Genomic DNA, 16,728 nt, shown 5'->3' with positions numbered 1-16,728 from the left:
CTTTTTATACTTTTTATAAGCCCATATCTGAGTCTGCACTGGAATCAGAGTGAATTTCACATGATCTGCGAGTTTCATGGAAATATTTTCCACATACTAGGCCCTGAGTTCTCTCTCTGATCCCACATGATTGAGATGTGCTGTTCTCTGCAGTCCTGGCCTCCTTAAAAATCTGTAACAGTAGTGCTGGAATGGAGATTCTGTGATCTTAGCACACTGGGAGTTGAGCACAGTCTAATGAGAGAGAATATAAAATGTATGGACCTGTATATTTAACAGTGTCCTCTATTGAGATGCAATTTCAGAACAGCTCAGGTATTTGTATGATTTCAGCATCCTTTTACTTGAGTTTCAATCTACAGAGGGCACCCAACCTAAAGCACTAATGGTAACTGCAATTCACCTTTAAATCAAGTAGAAGAGGCCTGTGATTGACAAACAGAATCTCTTGCGGTCTGGCCTTACTGATTACAACAAACTGCAGACACCCTCTCAGTAGAATGCTGGAAGTGTGCGACTCCCATAATAACCCAGTGGTCGGTGGATTGAAACCAGGGTCAGCTAGCCCTGGCCTGTTTCTTATTTATGGGTATAAAATGGCCATGAATAAAGTTAGTCTGGAAAGTGGAAGAAGGTTTCTAACCATCGGAGGAGTGACGTTCAGGAACCACCTCCCACTAGAGCTAGTGGAGTTATACAACCTAACTAGATTTGAAGTGGAACTGAATAAGTTTATGAATGGGATTTTATCATGTTGCTGCCTGCAACAGCAGTAGACTGGACTCAATGACCTGGGGGGGGGTCACTTCCTGTCCTAGGTTCCTATTGCAATTGCCAGTATTAACGAGCCCGCATTATGCACCATCATTTTTGGTGCAATCAGAGAAATCAGGATGGTGACACAGAGAACTTGCCCTTCTTTCAGAGCTGTTTATTGATTTTTTTTAAAAAATCAGTAATGATATTTATTGAGAAAATATCTTCCTGTAGATCATCCTTCTAATGCCGTCCTTCACCTCCTTGTTTCTCAGGCTGTAGATCAGGGGGTTCAGCATAGGGAACACAGATGATGTTGTCTTGGTCCAAGGTGTAGCCAGAACCGGGTCATAAATACATAAAATCAGAGTACTGTAGAAGGTAGTGACAGCTGTCAGATGAGAGGCACAGGTACAGAAGGGGTTGAGTCTCCCTTAACAGAGCGGATCTTCAGGATGGTGTAGTAAGAAGATGGCCTGAAACATAAGGCCGTGTATCAGAGGCCTGGTGTGAGGCCTGAGGCCTGAGCTAAAGTAGTCAAAACTTTGCAGCTATAAAGCAAAGCTAAGCTGTGAGCAAGAGGCAGGCCCCATTCACAAAATCTGGCAAGAACAGAGCTGACATTGCAGAAACACACATGCTTAAGTAGTGCTAGGCACAGAAATATATACACCAACACATTCCAGAAAGATGGCACCAGAACACCTTGATACCAAACACATTCCCCAGAGATAACAGGAACATGCTGACCCATCTTAAGGATAAGGTCAGGATGATATCATGATGGATAGAGATGTTTTAATCAAACCAACATGTACAAGGTAATGGGCAGCCCTTGGATCTGTCAATGGGTGGCACCCTAATACGTCAGAGGGTGTCACTCTGATATGTCAGGGGCAATACGTAACTTGTTTGTATTGGTGTATAAAGTTGTATCTCAGAGGGAGTGTCTTTGGCCAGCCTAGGGAGCAGTGGAAAGTCCTGCCACTGACTGAGCTGCGTCCATTGTCACGAGCATACATGTCTTACTCTACATCCAGACGCTATTACCAGGCTTTGTTGACAGTAAACCTGGCCAGGTGCCTTTGCTGAAAATCAAGTCTGTGGATTTATTGGGCTGTTTAATTGAGGTCTTCTATTTCCACTATCTGCACAGAGCTGGGACAGCACACTGAACGAACACACACCCAGCCAACATCTGACCACAGATGGCTACGAGGATGTACATATAAGAGACTAGAACAGCTAGGATAGTAATCATGACAAATATAGTCGACAAGGTGAAATGAATAACATCTGTGTTGTGTATGTCAGAGCAGGACAGGTTAAGGATGGGGATGTCACAGAAGAGATGATTGCTGACACTGCGGTGACAGAAAGACAAGCTGAATATAGAAATTGTTCGGGCAGTTGAATTCACAAAGACACAACAACTATCAGTGCACAGTTTCCTGGACACGATGACCCTCTAGAGCAGTGGGTTACAGATGACTGTGAAGCGGTCAGAGGCCATGGTGGCCAGGAGGCATCATTCACTGGTCACAAAGACACAGACAAAGAAAAATTGCACAGCGCATTCAGTGAATGAAATGATTCTATTACTCTCTGCTACAGAACTCATGCACATCCTAGGTGCAATGACAGAGGAATAACCAATATCTACAATGGACAGATTACAGAGGAAGAAGCACATAGGGGTGTGAAGATGGGAGTCAATCCTGATGAAAACAATCATCCCAAGATTCCCTACCAGGATGACAATGTAGCTTGGTAGGGACAACATGATGAAGGGGACCTGCAGCTCTGGGTGGTCCATGAATCCCAGAAAAATCAACTGTGTCACATTGGTATGAGGGGGAGGAAATCTAAATTTGCAAGTAAACAGGAGCCAAAAAGGGACCAGGTGTCAATTCCTTGTAACAACTCTGACTGCTCCCGTGAAATAGTGTGTCTTGGGGAATGTACTATGGGTTATACACACACTTCCCCATGGAGCTAGTGCACGGTCTCCGCACAGAAACACAGCACACTGTACATTGTTTTACATTCAGTTAAATACATGCAGAGATTCCATCACAATATGAGAGATTGTCCAAATCTGAATCGTTCCTATGCCAGAAATGTCCCTTAGGGCACAGGCCTTTGCCATCCCTGTCTCCCCCTCACACCCTCTCTGTTGTTAATCAGATTAGTTTGGAAAGGAGGGAAATCATCTCTTGTAAATGTATAGACAATAATGAATGGTGTAGGATGTTTTCATTTACACTGGTTTTCTCTTCCGGCTTCCAACAATGTCAGTGGGAGTTGATGGCACTTGGCACCATTGAAACTCAGAGCAAGGGTCCTACGAAGGCTCTGTGTCCCACGCTGGGAATCCCCAGCAGAAAGGTGTTGCAGGGATAGTATGTATCTGTGGAGACATTCATGTCACTGAATGTCTTTTTTCTTCCTGAAGGCTAGATATTAAATGGAAAGATCTGCTCAACTTTATAGAGTCACTGGCATCAAAGGGCAATAATACATTTAGGTGACCATAAGTGATAGCTAACATAAGAACTGTAACAGGTTCTAAAAATAGGGTTTTTTTCTGATTGGGTCTATCTATGCGCCATTCCAAGGTGTGATTTCAGCTTGGGTATTCCTCAATCCCTATGGCAGTGGGTACAGACTAGACATGGGTAGGAAAAGGATTTCCCATCCCCTGAACATTTTCAAGATTTCAAAATATTTTCCCATTCTATATTGGGATGAAACCTGGTCTTCTGGAAAAACTTCACAGAAAATGAGAGATAGAGAAGCCCAGCCCATGAATAGCCAGTAGCCCAGTGGTTACGGTACTCATCTAGGATAAGGGATGAACTGGTGGATTTTCAACAGCTCCAGGGAGACCAGCTAACCATCACTAATATGACTTGGCCCTCCAACTAAGCCCCAGATACCACCACTCAAAATGCCACCAAGCAATTGCCTGGTGGGTCAGGATGACTTGACCACCACAGAAAAGGTTGGGGGAGCTTGGCTGTTTTCAGTAGTAGCAGCAGATGACAGAACAAGGGTCAATGGTCTCAAGTTGCAGTGGGGGAGGTCTAGGTTGGATATTAGGAAACATTATTTCACTAGGAGGGTGGTGAAGCACAGGAATGGGTTACCTAGGGAGGTGGTGGAATCCCCATCCTTAGAGGGTTTTACGGCCTGGCTTGACAAAGCCCTGGCTGGGATGATTTAGTTGGGGTTCAAGCAGGGGGGATGGACTCACTGATCTACTAAGGTCTCTTCCAACCCCAATCTTCTATGATTCTACGTCCATCATCCGTAGCACCATTCCCCATAGCGCTCTTCCCTCTAGGCAAACCCACACTTTCTTGTGGACGCTGGTCCTGAGGCCATGCCCAACACTCCCCAAACTCAATATTCCCCCCTCAGGTGATCACAACTCCTTCTTCCCCTTTTGAGAGCTGTTTTATTTTCCCCTCCTTAGCCCTCCATCAGTCTACTTAGGCGTTGCCTCTACTCCTAACTCTTCTGGACTGAGTTAGGTCTGGCTTATATAGTCCCCAGACTCCTTCTACTCACAACAGCCACCAGAAGGAGTAGATCATTAGAGTCAGCTGCTTGGCTTCTATTTTTTTGTTTGTTTTGTTCCCCCATGTGGTTCATACTGGCACATGAGGGAGACTCAGATTCAAGACCCCGTTCCAAATCAGGCACTTGGACCTGGGTCTCACGTCCCAGATCAGGCTTACAACCACTCGGCTATCGAGATAGACTTTCTCTCTCTCTGTCCCAATGAATCCTTTATTATTCATACAAAGTGGAACAGCTCCAACAGGAGAGATTGAGAGACTGAGATGCGCCATAGAAAATAGGGCAGACATTAGGGCACTCACCTGTCATATTGGCAATATAAATCTATTTCCCTGCTCTTAATTAGGCAGAGAAGGGACTTGACTAGGGGTCTCCCACATCCCAGGTGAGTGCCCTGATAGCTGGGATTTGGCTATTTTGGGGTCGCTCTCTCTATGGCTCTGGAGTTTAACCAGAAATTCCACCCTGAACCTGAGAAATGTTTAATCAAAACTGAGACATTCTAACTAAAACATTTCGATTTGGCAAATCCATATTTTTGGTGGAAAATCCATTTTATTAAAAAGCTCCCAGCCAGTTTGAGTGCAGAGAATGGACAGGGCCCACTTTGTGAGCAGCTGTTCAGGATTTTGTTTTAGCCTCATCACTCAATGTGTGGGCCCAGGTGTGACAGGGGCGGGGCAAGAGCTGGTCACTCAGCCCCCTGTCACGCCAGCTCCCATTAAGGGAAGCAAATTGGAGCTGGGTATAAAAACCTGCACCTAATTGGTGAATGGGAGACAGTTACCCACCCAATTAGCCTGGGGCTATAGAAAAGGCTGGGAGGAAGGAAGCCAAAAGTGGGGGAGGCTAAGGGAGGGGTAGTAGAGATAGTGCAGTGCTCCTAGGTGTAGACAGGAGAACCCAAGCTGAGTATTGCAAAAAGGTGATGGGAACAGAACCTGTAAGTAAATGACACCAGTGGTTACTGAACTTCAGGGTTTCTGAGTGACTTGTCAGCTCAGCAGACACCAAGAGGGATCTGCTATACCAGGTCTTATTTAAACTATTCTAACCCTGCTCTGAAGACAGAATTTATAATTTGCTTGTGTGCTTTTCTAGGGTGTTCATCACTAGAGTGTCTGAATTTATTTTCAGATACCCCTGTGAGGTAGGGAACTCAAGCACAGAGACATTAAGATCAAAACTTGCCACTAATTTTGGGTGCCTAATTTGAGACCCTGCAACAGCCCAGATCTGGAATTGTTGGGAAAACCCTGCTCAGCCCCCAGAATCCCTGGGATGTTGCCTGCCCAGGGCAGAGGGGATCTTGAGGGGATTAAACTGGGAAGCTCTCGCAAATCTTCATTGATCCTGTGTCAACAGCTGTTTTTCAAATAGTCATATTTGGGCTGATTTTCATGGGAATTGCATAAGGCACCACCCTATCAAATTTCAAGTCACTGCTGCAGAGCTGGGGGGCACCAGAGCTTCTCAGAGGAAAAGGCATCAGATATATCTATCTATATATATATAATGTGGGCAAAACAATGTCTTTTTTCCCCTAGCTTCAGTCTCAGAAATGGCAAACCAAGCTGAAATTTTCCAAATAAATACATTTCAATCTGAGGCAGGCAGCAGCCTTTTAAGTCAGGTCAATACCCCGACATGAAACATTTCAATTTTGGAATGTCCAAGTGTTTCATGTTGATCAAAAATTTCAAACAAAACATTTTGACGTTTCCAAAAGGCCATTTTTCAGAATTTCCATTGTGTTCAAAATGTTAATATTTTAACTTTTTTGCCTTGATTTGGGGATGCAGACACATGTTGAAAAGTCAGTTTTTCCTATGGCATGGAAATGCTGAATTTCACTCAGCGCTACCCTGTAGCATAGCCTCGGTTGCAGCACCATGGGGTAAAGGTGTTTTATTCTAGGCTAATGCTAGGGAGAAAGCACTCATGCAATGTGATAGGGAGCTTTGGGGTGCAATGGCTAGTCCATGATCCCTGCTAAAGGGCCTGGTGATGCAAAGATTGGGGGTTCACCTGAATCAAGACTTTCAAAATTTCCTTTATGGCCTGTGTTACACAGGACGTCAGACTAGCTGGTTACAATGGTCCTCTCTGGCCTATAATGTATGGACCTATTCCAGTATATGGCACCTTTATATTGGTATAACATCATCAACACTGATGCTTATACCAGTATAATTATATCAGTAGACAAACACATCCCTAGCAGATATAGCAAGACCTGTAAATCTTTTGGCTGTAGGCTAGATCTAAGTGTTGGCATGTGGCCGAGATGAAACCTGTACTCCTAAATCTAATTGCCACTTTGGGCATCTCAATTCAGAACTAGGCCCCATTGCTATTCCTGAAATCCCCACTCCGCTGAGGCCAAACCCTATAGGTGTCTAAACTCACTTGGCACCTACATTTTTGCAGTAAAAGCTCCTTTGTGCCTGTTTTAGCCTCTGAGTATGCACACGGCTACCTCTTCCTGAGCATGGAGATGCCTGGCCCTTCCACCTCACAGAAGAAGAGATTTGACCACCTCTCCTGTGGGCACTCTAGCCGCTGAAGTATGGGATATTCTGGTGTGGTTCTCCCTCAGTCTCTCCTGTTGGAGCTGTTCTACTTTGGACTCTGATTTATTATCCCCAACCTCCAGGAGACATAAAAGACATTTTAACTATCTCTTCTGAGGTTCATGCTGCTTCAGGGATTTTGTCCCAAGTTGCCACCGATCCAAATAAGAATCACTTGTGTCAGCCACACACCATTCTACTGGGATCGGTGATAACACACCTCTTTCTCCACAGGTCGGCTTAATCCACTCAGCTCTGACAGACTAGGAATAAATATTCTCTCGATCTTTTAGACGTTAAATTAGATTCCCTGTCATCAGCTTTTCAGATATTTTGCTTGATATTTATTTTTGGCTTTTCTGCTTCAGAATAAAACACAGTGGAAAAAGGTACATGATGCTACAGGATTGCTTATGTTGACGGTATCTATTTGCAGAAAAACCAAATAGTGTAAGATAAATAGCAGACAGAGAAAACCATAAAATATAATCTCTTGTTTTCTTATGTCTTATTTTGCCATCTCATTTATTTAGTCTCAAATGTGTTCTTTTGCATGATGAATTGTGGTGCTAGCTCAAAAATTCTAGAGCAGATCTGGTGCTGGAGTGACCATTTGAAGAACTGAAGTTCTCTATTTACACACAGAATGGGTACAGCATAAATTAAAGTCAACTCAAGATTCCAGTCTACAATAGTACATCTCCTCCTGACAGTCTGCAGGGCAAGGCTGATGCACACCAGCAGGTAAGAGGACCAGACAGAGTCCTCAGAAAACTTTCTGTCACACACCTGGTTGTGTGCCTGTTCTGGGGAGGAACATAATATTTCTGTCTCCGCTTAGTATCACTTGTAACTCAGTACTTTCGGTTCTGTCATTGACACTGGGGATCAAGCCCAGGACCTCGGGATCTAAAAAAATGAACTACCTGGTTTAAAATGTCTGTTTGTGTTAGCTCTGTGTGGTCCAGCCTCTGGAGGGGGACAGAGAACTATGAACTATGAAGTGTGAGCTTAGGGTTACACGATCAAGCACCTTTATCAGCTCTATATTTAATAATAAAAAAAAGAATCCAGCATTTACTACTGGGGGAGCTGGTCGGGTTCCCTGTATTAGGTTACCGAGCACTTTCCATTCTCACAGCTCCTTGCAGTCTTGTTTTCGAGAAGCTAAAACACCTCCATTGTTTGCAGCAAGTTTTTGAAATTCAGTTGGGAGAAAGCCCTCAGACTTGAGAAGAGCGTTTTTGGTTTTGTTGTTTTTTGTTTTTTCCCCATTAAATTCTATTCAGGTTTAGCTGAGTTATAGCTTTTGACAACCACTGTCACCCCTTTCTTGCTTCAGTTGTGAGCAAAATTTGAGCTTCCTGCCAGTATAATACCTGTATTCTAAACAGATGGGCCCGTGTTACCACCAAAAAAAGCAGCAGATGTTGACAATGTTGCACCTGGAATAGTGACTGCTTCTGGACCTGCTCAACCAGAGTTGATTGGGGCAGGAGAGCGCCACCTCTGCATTACATACGTGGCCCAGTGGTTCATTCCCGTCTCTGGGGATTTTATGTGGGCAGGCTCTCCCCTAGCTTCCCCAGAGGAAGAGAGAGGCAGAATACTGGGCCAGGCGCCCCACAGATCCTACCCATCTCCCCGGTCAGCTATAAGAAAACAGCCTGCTCTTGCAAAGGCCTGTAGTGCAAGTGGTAGAAGTCTGTAATGCACTGCAGGTGGTTACAGGTGCAAACCAAGAGGATGCAGAATGGAGGTGTTGTGATGGAATTGAGTTTTGCCTTTTTATAAACCCAGGAAATTACATATGCAAAACTATATTAACAGAACATCATTTAGGTTGTCTACTCAGTCACCCAAGAGTTAGTCTGTTCTATACACTGAACAAGGCAGGGATCCAGTGGTTCTAAGAAAAAACAGCCTGTGATAATGTAATTAAAGACTATCATAATGCAAACACCCACGAGGGCAGAATTAAGGTTGCATGGGCAACCACAAATCTGGCATTTCCTAATTTTCAATTGTGGAACTTTCCAACCTTAATAAAGTCTTTTGAGCAGGTTTTTTTTTTTTTTGGTACGTTTTATTTCGGAGGGTGGGGGAGAGGTTGATTCATAGTATAAATATTAAGAACAGTTACATTAGGTATGATACAGACATTTGCAAGGGATGTAAACCTTCATGCTTCAGAGCACGAGGCAACCGCTAATTGCCTGGATGTGGGGTGAAAATACCCCTATAGGCATGTTATTGAATAACTTCCTACTGTGAGGGCTTTGCCCCTTTATCTGAAGCACACAACAAAGACTACTAATGCATAGACAATACTCAATTAGATGCATCATTTGTCTGATCTGGTATGGAAATTCCTATGTTCCCTATATTTTCTAAAAATAATTTCATTTCTTTTTACTCGTCTAGCACAGGTGTAAAGACAGAGGGAATATGCAGAATCCAGAGACCTATGTTTTTCCAGTAACTAGGAAACTCACAAATTATCTCCAACTCATTTTCTTTCTATCCTAAAGATTACAGTCGGACATGAGATGCTTTGGTCCCATCTGCACACATCTCACATTGCGTTACCATGTCACTGGCTAGATTCTGATCTCAGTCACACAAGTGTGAATGTATAGTTCAGCTGAAGTCAATTGGTTAATGAGGAGTCAAACCAGTCCATATCTTCCTCCACCAAATACAAACCACAATGGAATTTACTGCGTGTACACCTACACCATGACTGGTAAGAAATCTCATTATTATTATCTTTTGAGCATCTTTGTGCATGTAGCAGTGAAATTCCATAGAAACATAACAGCCATACTGGGTCAGACCAAAGGTCCATCTAGCCCAGTATCCTGTCTTCCGACAGTGGCCAATGCCAGGTGCCTCAGAGGGAATGAACAGAACAGGGAATCATCAAGTGATCCATCCCATCACCTATTCCCAGCTTCTGGCAAACAGAGGCTAGAGACACCATCCTGCCCATCCTGGCTAATAGCTGTTGATGGACCTATCCTTCATGAATTTATCTAGTTCTTTTTTAAATCCTGCTATAGTCTGGCCTTCACACCATCCTCTGGCAAGGAGTTCCACAGGTTAACTTAGTATTTATCCCTAGGAGATGCATTTTCTCATTTCGAGGCTCTGTGAATCTGAGTCAAAAGTAATCATAGAATCAGTTACAGTCCACACCACCTACAAGTGTTATTACCTCTAGGAGGATTTGTAACAGGGAGGAAAAATAATGCACGTGGTTACAAAGAATGTCTGTAAAACATACACTGACTCCAATAGGACAGTGACACTTTAGTGATACCAAACTTTTTCACTGGGGCTGCCTCATATTAGGCCCTAAATCTATATTTAGGCACCTATATAAACGGGGCACTGAGCATCACTTGTGCCCTTTGAGGTCATTTTGATTAGGAAGAGAAAATCAATGACCAGGAATAAACATTGATTACTTGCATACATTGATAGATTATTTGCCTCCCTTCTAAACTAAACACTCCCAATCTATATATCTCTTATTTTATAGAAGATTTGACCCACTGGATGGTTTCATACACATTAAAACAGAGTAGGGTGACCAGAGGGGAAGTGTGAAAAATTGGGATGGGGGTGGGGGGTAATAAGTGCCTATATAAGAAAAAGCCCCCAAAATTGAGACTGTCCCTATAAAATCGGGACATCTGGTCACCCTAACACAGAGTCCACAATATTTCTGTAGCTGGAACATGTCCTATCTGTAATGGAAAGCATGTGGGGAATACAAAGAGAACATTCCCTAGGAGTGTCCTTCGATGTATTTCAGCTTTCTTACGTTTATACACCGTTTCCCAGAAACAATCACAGGGATTATGAGGGATCTGTACTCAGTACTTTATTGGCCAGTGATTAATTTTAATCTTTTTTTTTTTTTTTCACCAGCAGAGGAGAGCGTTTCTGGAATAAATGGCAGAGAGAAACCACACCACGGTGACCGAGTTCATTTTCGTAGGATTCACAGATCATCCAGATCTACAGATCCCCCTCTTTATGTTGTTCCTAGTGATGTATGTGGTCAGCCTGATGGGGAATCTTGGGATGATAGCGTTAATCATAGTTGAAACCCGACTTCATACCCCCATGTACTTTTTCCTAAGCCAGATGTCCATTGTAGATATTGGATATTCCACTGCCATAGCTCCCAGGTTGCTAATGACCTTTCTAGCAGAGACTAGAACCATTCCTTTGATTGAGTGTGCGGCACAACTATTCTTCGTCTGTTTCTTTGTGACCAATGAATGTTGCCTCCTGGCTGTGATTGCGTATGACCGCTTTAAAGCTATCTGTAATCCACTGCTATACAGAGCCATTATGTCCAAGAGACACTGTGTCCTGTTAGTGGCTGGTACATATGTATGTGGCTCTGTGAATTCAATTGTGCAAACTCTATTTATATTCAGTCTGTCCTTCTGCAGCTCCAATGTTGTCAACCATTTCTTCTGTGATGTGCCCCCCATGCTGAAGCTGTCCTGCTCTGACACCCATGTCACTGACCTTGTACTTTTCACTTTCTCTACTGTAATTGTCACGACTACTTTCCTGGGTGTCCTAATCTCCTACATGTGCATCCTTCTGGCCATTCTCAGGATCCGTTCTGCCAAGGGGAGACGCAAAACCTTTTCCACTTGCGCCTCCCACCTGACAGTCGTCACTATGTTTTATGGGACGCTGATATGTATATATTTAAGACCCAGTTCTAGCTACGTGGTGGACCAAGACAAGGTTACCTCTGTGTTTTATGCCCTTGTGATCCCCATGTTGAATCCCCTGATCTACAGCCTGAGAAACAAGGAGGTAAATGATGCCTTTAAAAGGGTGATATACAAGAAGATTTTTTATTGGTCATTATAATCATTATATTTTAACCAATAAACAGTAGATGGAATAAGAGTGAGTTCTCTGTATCATTATCCTTATTTCTATGACTCAGCCACTCCATGTGATGTACAGAAAATCATATAATGGAACCCAGTCAAATACAATATTAGAAATTGCTGTTTTTAAGATCCATGAATGAGGGTCTGTGACACTATGCAGAATCAGCAAGATGCTCTGACATTTGGCTTAAAGGACAATTGCTGTTGCCTGTTATGTTTTAGGCCAGGTTGGAGTTCCGGTGAGAGGATGAGAAGATTGTATGTATCCTTCCTCGGTTCTGAGATTTCACCCAGTGGAGGGCACTGTTAAACATACTGAATCAAAGCAACCAGAACTGAGGTAACGATTATCAAAGCTCAGCTTAGGTCGATCGGCCATGTTCTCGGAATGTGTAATGATAAATTCCCCAGAAAAGTCCTCTCTGGTGAGCTTAGGGACTTAGTCTGAATAATGCAGAGTTGACCTTCATCATGCAGAGCTAGCCTGCACCAAATCAGAGTATCTTCTCTCACCGCTGCATCATGCCGACATGAAGAGGACATTGTTTTACTCCTGAGTTCTCAACAGAGGAGGTTGTTTCCAGTCATCACAACCAGCTGCCCTGTCTTCACGGCTAGATGGAAGGGGAGCATCCCAAAACTTAAGAGGGATCTCAAACCTTTTTTTCTGTTTAACATGGGGTCACAGGCTGGAGAATGTTGAGAACCACTGGTTTTACTCATTGAAAACTGTTGCTGTTTTATGTAGGGCTTTTGTTTATTTATCTTCTCTCCAACCTATGAAAGAGTTTCTCTGGCAGTCCTGAAATTACACCTCTACCCCAATATAACGCTGTCCTTAGGAGCCGAAAAATCTTACCGCGTTTTAGGTGAAACCGCATTATATTGAACTTGCTTTGATCCGTCGAAGCATGCAGCCCTGCCCCCCCAGAGCACTGCTTTACCGCGTTATATCTGAATTCGTGTTATATCGGGTCGCATTATATCGGGGTAGAGGTGTATATCAATGGTCTGCTTTGTTTGGCTTTCTTTGGACTTTGTAAACAGTGAGACAGGTTCGTCCCTGAAGTAACTCCCTTGTCTTGAGAGAATGATATGGGGACAGATCAAGAATGAATGTAGTCCAATCAATTTATAATGATGTACGATTGTGATGTACTAGTACACATTATGAAGTACTAGTGTGATGGGGCTATCAATATTCATAGCACTAGCAAGCTTCCTACACACAGTGACATTTGAATATTCATACTGGATATGCTCTGGTTAGTCCAAGGAAGTTTTGCCTGAATCATCGATCACTTAAATCCACTTCTTGTGCTCCTAGGAATACTGCTTATGATTTTTCCATATATGTACAAAATGGAATGACGCTATAGTGCCATAACATAAAAGGACTATTTTCCTTTCAACACGTTAATACCGGTACAGGATTGGAAACCCCATCGTGCAATCAACCACTGCCCATGAGCAAATACACATTTTCAATGAGCAGTTAGACATCCAGTTCCCTGGACAACTCCCTGGAATGGGAGTTTGGTGCCTTTATATCCCCACTTAAACTCCTGCAGTCTGAACCAATATTGACTGAAGTCAATCGGAGTCTTTTCATTGGCTTCAATGAGCTTTGGATCTGTTCCTTGTTGGGCGTGGTTGAAAATTTTCCACCTAAACTTTCAGTTGATGGGGAAGAAATGGAACGGTTGCCTGGTAGGGGTATCTGGTCATCGGAAGAGGCTGATCATGAGGTCACCTGACAGAGAGTAAGATGTTTATAAAAGGGCAGAAGCTGCTCTATTTGGGCTCTACCTGGCCATGTTTGACCAGCTAGAACTGAGAGGAGCTGCCTGTAGGAGCTAGATGAGGAGGGAGAGGAGCAGTCTGTCTGAACACAGACGGCTACCCAAGGGGACTCCCAAGGAAAGGATGAGCTGGTGAGGTCCATTGAAGTTAGGATGTGTGTCCTTTTCTAAATGGGCTTGTGCTTTATTGGTGGAGTATTAGCTCTACAGTGTTAGATTCTGGTTCAGAGTGTCCCTCTCTGTGTTACATTCTTTGCACATACTGTGTGGCCCTGTGGGAGAGTTCAGCTGTAACCCACAAGGCTCACACTGTTCGGTGGCATTCTAGGACAGGCAGTGTTTAAGCTACGGCAGAGTCTGAACAGTCACCCCTGAGCCCAGGGACTAGCCAGCTAGATAGCAGGTTCTAGCTCTCCAGAAAGGGCGCTAGGCTGAGGACCTGCACCCTGATTGTGTGCCTAGGAACCCAGAGACTGCAGCAGTGACTGGCTCCATTCAGTCTCTGGCAGCTTAAAACATCTGGGGATCCAAGCTGGGATTCCCCTCAACACAAGCTGGTGGGTATCCAGCAAGGTGAGCTGAAGGGGGTCTGTGACAAATGCTCCCTTTCAATAGTGATCTTTGCAGCCTCTTGGTCATTCCTGAACCTAGGAAACTGAATTTCCAAGATGAACAGGCCTGGATTCCATTTTCTGTTTTGTTTTGTTTTTGGAAGAAGCCACAGAATACAGTTAAAACAAAGGAAATCAGAGCTATGACACAGAGAATTCACTATTTATTCACCACTTGTTTATTGATAAGCACAAATCCCAATAATTATATTAACTATGAACAAAACTTCTTGTTTATCATCTTCCTAAAGGCGTCCTTCACCTCCTTGTTCCTCAGGCTGTAGATCAGGGGGTTCAGCATGGGAATTATGAGTATATAAAACACAGAGATGATCTTGTCTGGGTCTGTGGTGTAGCCGGAACTGGGTCGTAAATACATGAAGATCACAGTCCCGTAGAAAATTGTGACGGCCGTCAGGTGGGAGGCGCAGGTGGAGAAGGTTTTGCATCTGCCCTTGGCAGAGTGGATCTTCAGGATGGCAATGAGGATGTACATGTAGGAGAATAGTACAATGAGAATAGTAGTCATGACCACTATACTGGACAAGGTGAAATGCACCATGTTAGCGATGTGGGTGTCGGAGCAGGACAGCTTAAGGACTGGGGGGATGTCACAGAAGAAATGGTTGATGACATTGGAGTCACAGAAGGACAGGGTAAATATAAATGGAGTCTGAACAACTGCATTCACAAAGCCGCATATGTACGAAGCAACCACTAGTAATACACAAAGTCTCTTTGACATGACGACGCTATAGAGCAAGGGGTTACAGATGGCTATGAAGCGATCATATGCCATTACCGCCAACAGGCAAGCTTCATTGGTCAGAAAGTTACAGACAAAGAAAAACTGTGCTGCGCACGCAGCGAGGGAAATGGGTTTGGCCTGAACCACAAAAGTCATCAGCAACCGAGGAGCAACAACCGAGGAATTACCAACATCGGCAAGAGACAAATTGCTGAGGAAATAGTACATGGGGTGTGGAGTCGGGAGTTGAACCTGATCAACATGATCATCCCTAGATTCCCCGCCAAGGTGATAACATAGATCATTAGGAACGACACAAAGAGGGGGACCTGAAGCTCCGGATGATCCATGAATCCCTGGAAAACGAAGTCTATAACCACGGTGTGATTTCCCTCCGCCATTTCTTCCAACCATGATCTCCTTTACAGGGGAAAAGTGAAATGTGCAATTAAACAGGAGCCAAGAAAAGACCAAGAGTGGATCCTCCACACTCATTCTGACTTCCCTCGTGAAATATTGCACCAACCCGAGGCAGTGGGAATACATCAGGGGACAATCCTAGGGAATACACTGTTTGCATTACATTCACACTGTCCACTACATCTCAGGCTTTGTCATGCTGAGAATTAGCGCATACTGTGTATTAAAGTGCATCCAACCTGATAGCCTATACAGTCAGAGGCAACAAAGAAAGGTAATGTTCCGTATGAAAAGGAAAGTCAATGAATATACAGAGAGACAAGTGAATGGTCTAGAGTTCATTCACTAGCCCTGCTTTTCTGTTCCTGATCCCACGGCCATCATTGGGAGCTCTGGGACTCCTCCCCTTTGAAAACTAGACCTGGAAAGAAATTTCAATTGCATTTTTTTTCCAGGAGAAATGCAGATTCAGCAACACCAAAATCTTTTTAGTTTACATGACTTGTAAGTTTCAACATATCCTTCATTTTTTTAAATTAAACAATCATTTAAAAATGCTCAAAAGGAAAACAAAACTTTTTTTTAACCTGAAACATTCTGTTTGACCCTGATTTTTTTTACTTTAACATTTGCTGAAAATTTCAAATAAATTCCATGACCCAAAATGATTTTTTCTGACTTTTTGAAATTGTTACAAACCAAAAAATATGTTATTCACACAGCTCTATTGAAAACACAGGCCAGTTTAAATGCATTAACTAAATATGGATTTAGACCCCTAACAGTGGACATCTATAACAGAGATCTGTTATAAACCCACAGGGGTAACACATACTTTTTGCAGATGTGCATTATAACTATTTTCTCCCACACACTGCAAATCTTTCTACATGGCAGTGATGCTTTTAGCTGGCATAGACTAAAAGCCTTTTCCGTGTAGATTCAGCAGGGAATGTGCTATGGTATCAGGCAACCTAGTCTGCAAGCTGCTGGTCTTGGCTTATCCAGCACTAGGCACTGACAAGTTCTTGTCTGGGTGTAGACCTGGGCAGGTCTCAGGCACTGACAGAAAATGGAAGCACATAGGCAGAATTCAGGGAGAATGGTACCACTAGTGTTCCCTGGGTGATAGGGATGGGTTAGCTAGAGCGTGCAGAGAGCTGCATGGGCAACTGGCTTGAAGATAAACCAGAGCCTGGCCTCACATCCTGTTGTCTGATAGCACTGGTCAGCCTGAGTGGACAGAGACTGCACACTGGATAGAAAATGCTTCTGTGATTAAGCTCTCCCCGTAACTCTGAT

At 43.6% G+C, this 16,728-nt stretch overlaps 1 protein-coding gene and 1 pseudogene across 1 annotated transcript; one reads left to right on the top strand and one right to left on the bottom strand.

Moving 5' to 3' along the window:
* Window positions 1–9,346: 9,346 nt before the first annotated feature.
* On the top strand, window positions 9,347–11,841 carry LOC135979504 (olfactory receptor 5AR1-like). The gene is made up of 2 exons (XM_065579838.1): window positions 9,347–9,660; window positions 10,851–11,841. The coding sequence occupies exon 2, from the start codon at window positions 10,875–10,877 to the stop codon at window positions 11,817–11,819; it is 945 nt and encodes a 314-aa protein (XP_065435910.1). The 5' UTR covers window positions 9,347–9,660; window positions 10,851–10,874; the 3' UTR covers window positions 11,820–11,841.
* Window positions 11,842–14,472: 2,631 nt separating this feature from the next.
* On the bottom strand, window positions 14,473–15,410 carry LOC135979505 (olfactory receptor 5AR1-like; annotated as a pseudogene).
* Between the last annotated feature and the right edge of the window lie 1,318 nt (window positions 15,411–16,728).

The sequence above is a fragment of the Chrysemys picta genome, unplaced genomic scaffold, assembly GCF_011386835.1.
Source record: "Chrysemys picta bellii isolate R12L10 unplaced genomic scaffold, ASM1138683v2 scaf925, whole genome shotgun sequence".
Taxonomy (NCBI): Eukaryota; Metazoa; Chordata; order Testudines; family Emydidae; genus Chrysemys; species Chrysemys picta.
The sequence above is the reverse complement of the archived record's forward strand: the minus strand, read 5'-3'. Positions and strand labels throughout refer to the sequence as shown.

Coding starts and splice junctions, on each gene's coding strand:
- LOC135979504 (XM_065579838.1), top strand. CDS start 10,875: ATGGCAGAGAGAAACCACACCACGGTGACCGAGTTCATTTTCGTAGGA.